This window comes from Acinonyx jubatus, chromosome B3 (assembly GCF_027475565.1).
Source record: "Acinonyx jubatus isolate Ajub_Pintada_27869175 chromosome B3, VMU_Ajub_asm_v1.0, whole genome shotgun sequence".
In the NCBI taxonomy this organism is placed as follows: Eukaryota; Metazoa; Chordata; class Mammalia; order Carnivora; family Felidae; genus Acinonyx; species Acinonyx jubatus.
In genome coordinates, this window is record NC_069386.1 from 30733030 (window position 1) to 30740287 (window position 7258).

The 7258-nt window shown below is 60.4% G+C and overlaps 1 protein-coding gene across 3 annotated transcripts; it reads left to right on the forward strand.

Annotated features, from left to right (window-relative positions):
* Window positions 1-317: 317 nt before the first annotated feature.
* ULK3 (unc-51 like kinase 3) lies at window positions 318-7022 on the forward strand. 3 transcript variants are annotated; one of them, XM_027067783.2, is made up of 16 exons: window positions 318-526; window positions 1193-1333; window positions 1420-1540; window positions 2016-2120; window positions 2859-3002; window positions 3211-3293; window positions 3734-3799; window positions 3944-4049; window positions 4249-4289; window positions 4518-4620; window positions 4750-4814; window positions 4902-4980; window positions 5057-5097; window positions 5487-5534; window positions 5723-5789; window positions 5908-7022. In XM_027067783.2, exons 1-16 carry the CDS (start codon window positions 425-427, stop codon window positions 5922-5924), a joined length of 1329 nt encoding a protein of 442 aa, XP_026923584.1. In that variant the 5' UTR covers window positions 318-424; the 3' UTR covers window positions 5925-7022. The 3 variants fall into 3 exon arrangements, with proteins under 3 accessions (XP_026923584.1, XP_026923583.1, XP_026923585.1); XM_027067782.2 differs by having other exon boundaries at window positions 321-526; window positions 3644-3799; XM_027067784.2 differs by lacking the exon at window positions 318-526 and having other exon boundaries at window positions 1195-1333; window positions 1497-1540; window positions 3644-3799.
* Window positions 7023-7258: the final 236 nt, after the last annotated feature.

Genomic DNA, 7258 nt, shown 5'->3' on the forward strand with positions numbered 1-7258 from the left:
CCAGTACCTCTAGTTCAGAGCTGTTGGTCTAGGTCGGAGGGGGGCCCTCTGGAGCCTCTTTGACTTAACCCCCACTCCACACACCTGCTCAGCCTGGCGCCTCCCCTGTTGCCCCTCACGTGAGCCATAAAGCCTGGATGGGATTCCTCCTGGTGACCTTGTCTGCTGGCCTCGGCCCTCAAGGACCTCAGTGTTCCCAAAGGACCCTTGCGGGCCCTGGCGGATCAGGCAATCACCAGGCGCCCGGGAACTGCACCTGGGGAACCTGGTGCGAAGCCAGCGCCCCGCCCACCGCGCTGCAGTCCCGGCGGGCGGCGCTGGGGGCAGCGTGGAGTGCTCCCCGCGGCCGCGCGTTCTGCCCGCTGGGCTGCGCGCCGGAACCCCGCGCCTGAAAGCAGGAAACGGCGGGAGCGGGGCGGCGGGGATGGCGGGGCCGGGTTGGGGCCCCCCGCGGCTGGACGGCTTCATCCTCACCGAGCGCCTGGGCAGTGGCACGTACGCCACAGTGTACAAAGCCTACGCCAAGGTGGGTGCGGGGCGGTGCATCCCCGGGGCCGGGGAAGCGTCGAGGGCCGGGCCCCTGTGCCCGCCAGACCCCGAGCTAGCCCCGGTGGGCGCCCGTCCGAGAGGTGAGACGCGGCGTGCGAGCAGGGAGGGGCCCGCGGGCGGCCGGCAGCGTCCGTGTGTCCTTCGGTGGGTGAGGTGGTTGCCGAGAGCCGACTGCCACCCTTAGGTCTTAAACACAAACACACGCCCACGCAGCCCTGTTTTCTCCGGAGAGGCCGGTGGAGACCTCGGTGGAGCTCGGTGTCACTGGCCGAAGAACAGGCGCAACAGAGGGAGGATACTTGAGGGGCTGGGAAGACCCTGGGACAGGGTTCTAGAAGGCTGAACCCAGTTAGGAAGCGGAGTGTGTCGGTCTAGAACGCTGAATGACATGCCTCAGTGGGGGCAGTCTAGAATACAATGGAACAGATTATGGAACAGGGTTGGTGAACATCAGGGTGGGTGGGGAAGCGGGGGGGGGGGGGGGGGAGAGGGACGGGGGGGATTCCAGAATCCGATGTCTCCCTGTCCTGAGAAGGGGAAGATGGGAAGCCGGTAGGCCCAGTTGATGGGGGAAGAGGGGCAGAGGGAACCAGAGCCCTCTGGCCCCTTCAAGGCAGAATCATCTCATCTCCTGTCCCCATAGAAGGACACTCGTGAGGTGGTAGCCATAAAGTGCGTGGCCAAGAAGAGTCTGAACAAGGCATCCGTGGAGAATCTACTGACAGAGATTGAGATCCTCAAGGGCATTCGACACCCCCACATTGTACAGCTGAAAGACTTCCAGGTGCGGGCCTGGGGTGGGGCCACCCCTAAAGGGACCTGGAGAAGGGCGGTTCTCTTCAAGCTGTTTGTCTGCTTGTATAATCACAGTGGGACAGCGACAACATCTACCTCATCATGGAGTTCTGTGCAGGGGGTGACCTGTCTCGCTTCATTCATACCCGCAGGATTCTGCCTGAGAAGGTGGCTCGTGTCTTCATGCAGCAGTTGGGTAAAAGCCTCTGACCCCAGCCTGACACCCCTTCCCATGATCTCTGCCCCCCTCAATCCCCCTCCCCAGGCTTAGAGCCCTTCTTAGCGGTTGCCTCTGTTCCAGCTTGGATTTTTAGGGCCCCCTCTTTCTCATGTGCCTATCCCTGACTTAAGGATGCCATGAGAGACAGAGAGGAGTCCCCATCTGTGGGGAGTCCAGGTTTCCATAATATAAGGAACTCATGGAATGTTCCAGGGCCCAGGGGTAGGACCCAAGTGCTTTGCCAAGGAACATAACAAGAACCTAAAGGGCTGGGGAGCCTGCCGGGAGGGGGAACTTGTGAAGGGGTCCAAGAGCATAAGGGGCAAATTCTTAGAAGTGGCAGGAACCTGATACTTAAGTATTAAAGCTTGAAGAGTCAGATGGGGAGGCGAGAGGCAGGTGGGAGATGGGCTCCTCTGACCTGTTGCTTCATGTGGGTCTTGTTCCCCAGCTAGTGCCTTGCAGTTCCTGCATGAACGGAATATCTCTCACCTGGATCTGAAGCCACAGAACATTCTGCTGAGCTCCTTAGAGAAGCCCCACCTTAAATTGGCAGGTGTGTCCGGAAGAGCCGGGATGCAGTTTGGAGGGTGGGTGTGCAGAGGCCTCCCTCTGCCTGGGCACATTCAGCAGCCCTGGTTCTCATGCACCCTCTGTTGAGTCATCACACAGTGATGGGCTGGGGAGTGCAGCCCCACCACCAAAAGGCAGGACTTTTCTCAGGCTACCCACACTCGACTCCAGAAGTGGACTGGATTGGGCCAGGGCTCAGTCTGGTGTCAGGGTCAAGACTCAGTGTGTGACGAGGCTCAGTGTGTGAGCAGGGTCAGGAATTGGTCTGTCACCAGGATTAGGGCTCAGCCTATAACTCGGTATGTGGCAGTGTTGGAGGGTGGGAGGTGGGGGAGGACGTGGCTGTGGCCCCTGATGGCACTTGGAAAAGAATGGACTTGAGGCTGGAGGCCAGAAAGCCAGGTATAACCTGAGCTTCTAACCCCTAGTGGGCCCTTATCCTTGTAGCTCACGCGATCAGGGTGGGCTTCCTGGAAAAGGAACCCTGAGGAGGCTGTGCAGGGTGAGTGGGATTTATTCTGGCTCCCAGAGGAGGATGTAGGAGGGTGTTCTAGGCTGATCTGGAGTGAGGGGCTGTGAGCAGAGGCTGCAGGGTAGGATTGATCCTGGTGAGCCTGGAGGGTGGGGAGGAGCCCTGCCCTGGAGCCCAGGGTGAGGCTTTAAAGGTCTGGAGTAGAAGCAGCTACAAGTGGAGCTCTGCTGCCTTGCCTCTTGCCTGCAGACTTCGGCTTCGCACAGCACATGTCCCCCTGGGACGAGAAGCATGTACTGCGTGGCTCCCCTCTCTACATGGCCCCTGAGATGGTGTGTCAGCGGCAGTACGACGCCCGTGTGGACCTCTGGTCCGTGGGGGTCATCCTGTACGGTGAGAACTCTGTCCCCGGCCCTACCCCGGGGCCTGCATCCTACATCATGTGTCCTCACACCGGGCCTCTCTGGGCCACTCCTGAAGGGGTCTAAGGAATGTGACTCTACGGGCCCAGGGACTTTGCTCTGGGGGTATCTTCCAAAGGTGGGCCAGGCCAGGCTTGACCCTATCCCCTCCCAGCCTGCCATCTGCCTCCCTTCCACAGAAGCCCTCTTCGGGCAGCCCCCCTTTGCCTCCAGGTCGTTTGCGGAGCTGGAAGAGAAGATCCGGAGCAACCGGGTTATCGAGGTGAGTCTTGAAGGGCCTTGGACGCTTGTTGGGCAGAGGGATTCAGGGCCCTGAGTTTGGAGACCTCACTGCCAGCTGCACAGATTGGGGTGTGGGCTCTGGGCCAGCTCTGTGGTGCTGGGGCATGCTCTAGAGGGGAAGTTGAAGTTCCGTATGGTTCTGGAAACCCAGACCGGCTCACAGCAGGCAGCAAAGGGCTGGCCCCAGGGATTGTTGTGCAGGCCCCTTTGGGAGGAAAGCCAAGCAGGCGCACGCGCAGGCCCAGCCTGGCGCCCCCCAGTCCTGACGGACCCCTGGGTGGGGTTGAAGTGCTGGAAGCCCATGTGATCTGTCCTCCATCCTCCCTGTAGCTCCCCCTGCGGCCCCCGCTCTCCCGAGACTGCCGGGACCTGCTGCAGCGGCTCCTAGAGCGGGACCCCAACCGTCGCATCTCCTTCCAGGAGTTCTTCGCCCACCCCTGGGTGGACCTGGAGCATGTGCCCAGTGGGGAGAGCCTGGCACGAGCGGTGAGCAGGCTGGTGGGATGGGGTGGGGTGAGGGCAGGTTGGGGGGCTGGCTCATCTACCCCATTCGGTGGCGAACGGGGGACCTGCCCTTCTCTGTTCATGGTGAGCATGGGAGGCGGACATGACTCCCGATCTGTCCCCCAGACCGCCCTCGTGGTGCAGGCAGTGAAGAAGGACCAGGACGGGGACGCCGCGGCCGCTCTGTCTCTCTACTGCAAAGCTCTGGACTTCTTCGTGCCCGCCCTGCACTGTGAGTGCCTGGAGCCCCTGGGTGCAGCAGGGGTGGGGCAGCCACAGCTGCGGTGGATGGATTCCAGAAGCAGCTCCCCACCCAGAATTTTGTGGGAGACAAAGCAGAGGGTAAATCTGGAACTTGGTCCTTTTGAGGATTCCAGAGAATTTGGTGTGGGGCAGGGCAGACTCCTCACGTGAACCCCCCCTTTCTACAGATGAAGTGGATGCCCAGCGGAAGGAGGCAATTAAGGCAAAGGTGGGTGAGGGAGTCTCCGGAGGGAAGCAGGTGAGGGAGCCTGGGGCCTCTGCAGACTGGTTCCTTAGAACTTAGAACCAGAACTTCCTCTCCTAGTTGAGCCTCAGTCGACCCCCTGACATTACAGCTTGGAGTAGTCACCGAGGACCCAGAGGGAGAACTTGGAGGTGGGTGCTGGTGAGGGAGGTGGGGTGGGACAGCCCCTCCTCAGCCCCTCGCCTTCTGCAGGTGGGGCAGTACGTGTCCCGGGCTGAGGAGCTCAAAGCCATCGTCTCCTCCTCCAATCAGGCCCTGCTGAGGCAGGGGACCTCGGCCCGAGACCTGCTCAGAGGTAGGCCTGGTTCCTGGCCTCGGCCCCCAGCAGCGTCCCACCAGCCCGAGGGGGAGGCAACATGGGGTGGTCTCCCTGAGATGAAAAACAGGCTGCTCTCCTCACCCTGCACCCTTGCCCTCATCCCAGAGATGGCCCGAGACAAACCTCGCCTCCTCGCTGCCCTGGACGTGGCTTCGGCTGCCATGGCCAAGGTTTGTGCCCAGTGCAAGGGGTCCTGGTGGGGCAGGAAGAGTCCGGGTCATGACCCGAAATGACCTGGTGTCCCCCCGTGGCTGCAGGAGGAGGAAACTGGTGGGGAGCAGGATGCCCTGGACCTGTACCAGCACGGCCTGGGGGAGTTATTGGTGCTGCTGGCAGGTGAGGCCCCCTATCACCACACTCCCCAAGCCCTGGGCTGTCCGGCCCTCACCACGTGTCCTCCTTCTCTTTGTAGCGGAGCCCCCAGGCCGGAGGCGGGAACTGCTTCACGCCGAGGTGCCCACTGGGGTTTGGGAGCACTGGGGGGCTTCCTCTTGTCTTCTTACCCTGTTCCTGCATGGGGGACCTCCTCAGCTTCCCTCGGGGTGTTCCAAGTCTGCGAGTCAGTCCTCACAGACTTGGTAAATCAGTAGCCCCGTGCGCTCCATAGGGGGCACGGGTGCTGGGGGTCAGGGCAATGGAACAGACGGATCTGGGAACCCAGCAGCAGGAAGTGGGCTGGGCTGCTTCAGGTGGAAAGGCTTTCTGGAGAAGGGAGGGATGACGAGGTCAGGGGGAGGTTGTTCTGATGGGGTAGAGGGCTGTGGAGAGTTTCAGGAGTGAGGAGGCAAGCAATTTGAAGGCCCCTTTGACCCACACCCCATGGGCACGTCTTCCCTTGGCAGGTTCAGAACCTCATGGCTCGAGCTGAATACCTGAAGGAACAGGTCAAGGTGGGCACACGGGCCGGATGAGTTCTGCTCCTGGCTGGCTGTCCCCTGTGCCCCTTTGTGTGTCTCCCCCTCTGGTCTCCCTCTGAAGGTCTCCCCACTGCGTCTCTGTCCTTTGCCCTTGTGCTCTCAGTGGCTCGGTGCCTGCCTCTGGCTGCCTCTCACCCCTGTGCCGCCTTTATGCTCCACAGATGAGGGAGTCCCGCTGGGCAGCCGAGAGCCTGGACAAAGAGGGGCTGTCGGAGTCTGTTCGTAGCTGTGAGTCCTGCCCTGGGGTCTGACCCTCTACGAAGGAGGGGTGAGGGCTGGGGGCAGCCCTGGATTCTGCCTCTTGGCCAGAGACTTAAGACTGACTTTCTCCTTTTCCCCTCCACAGCTTGCACCCTGCAGTAACCCCAGAAGGATGACTGGACAGACCATAAGCCACCTGAAATGGGGGACACACTCACCTAGACTGATGCCCAGAATTCTGTGGTCCTCTGCAGTGCTGTGGAACAGGCTTCCTGGATGGGCAACTCTGCGACCCCCCCACATCCGAGGATCCCCAGTTCCCCTCAGGATACTCTGCACTTCCCAGACCCTGATGGCCCGTGTTTGTGTTGGGAACACTAGGCCTTGGCCCCTGAGGGAAGGGGAGCAGGACTCTGGGAGAAGTTTCCTTCATATGACTTCTGTTATTTGGTGGTTGCTGGACCCCGAGCCTGTCACTTCTGGGGCATCGGGCTTCTGTTTTTGTTCTGGGAACAGGACAGGGAGCCCTCTGCTCTTGCCCTTCTCTGTCAGCAGGCAGCTGTGCCTGTGCCCACCCCTGCCCTTCCTGGGAGCCCTTATTGCAACTCCCTTCACTCCTTGCACTGGAATGGGGCTCTCCAAGACCCCTCAGGGACCACCCACCCCACGGTATGCACCCCACAGAGCTCACCAGTCTTCGTGGGAGCTGACCCCTGCCCACCCTCTCAATATTTTAAGATAATCCTTCAGACGTGAAAATAATGTACTTCATATGGGTGGGGCAAATTTAAGAAAGCCATGCCTTCTTCCTGCTCTGGCCCAGGGGGCACGAGGGGAGGGGTCCTCAGCCTTCATCCTTGGCCCCTACTAGCCACAGAGCTGGTTCTGGCCTGGAAGGGGCCCGCATGGGGGCTGCCTGACCCATCAGGCTGCAGAGGACGCGGCGATCCAGGAGGTCTGATGTTGCTGCTACCCCAGTGTGTGACCCTGGGTGCATCCCTTCCCTTTTCTGGGCCTGGATCCGCCCATCTCTCTAATGGCGCTGTTAATACCTCCTCAGCTTGCCACGTGAGCTAAGTGACTTTAATCTGGAGAAGAACGTACACACGTGGAGTTACTTGGGGGATTCTTTTTAAAAACTGCACAAGGGTGTTGATCTCTAACCTTTGTGCCCTTCAGTGCCTCCTTGGGGCAAGAGGAGTCTGTCTTCCTTGCAGGAGGCTAGGTGTAAAGAATATAATTCATGGTTTCTCTATTAAATTATTTTCTGAACTTGTGCCTCTCTTCTTGCCCTGAGAAAAACAAGAGAGGTAGCACCTGTTCTCAGGCTGGGGCTGGAGAGGCCCCAGGAAAAGCTGGGAAACCTCAGGGAGGGCGGGGGAAGGTCCCAGACAGAACCCCTGGCCACCCTATCCCCCCTTTCCCTGCACCGGTGAGTGAGCAGTGAGCCAGACTGGGACACAGGGCATCCTCTAGGGTGTCTTGTGCTCATACCC

What these genes read in the sequence shown, in the direction of transcription:
- ULK3 (XM_027067782.2), top strand. Translation starts at nt 425, where the DNA reads ATGGCGGGGCCGGGTTGGGGCCCCCCGCGGCTGGACGGCTTCATCCTC. An exon ending in CGTGGGGGTCATCCTGTACG is followed by an intron (nt 3,003 to 3,210) that starts GTGAGAACTCTG and finishes TCCCTTCCACAG; the next exon opens with AAGCCCTCTTCGGGCAGCCC. An exon ending in AGGAGGCAATTAAGGCAAAG is followed by an intron (nt 4,290 to 4,517) that starts GTGGGTGAGGGA and finishes CGCCTTCTGCAG; the next exon opens with GTGGGGCAGTACGTGTCCCG.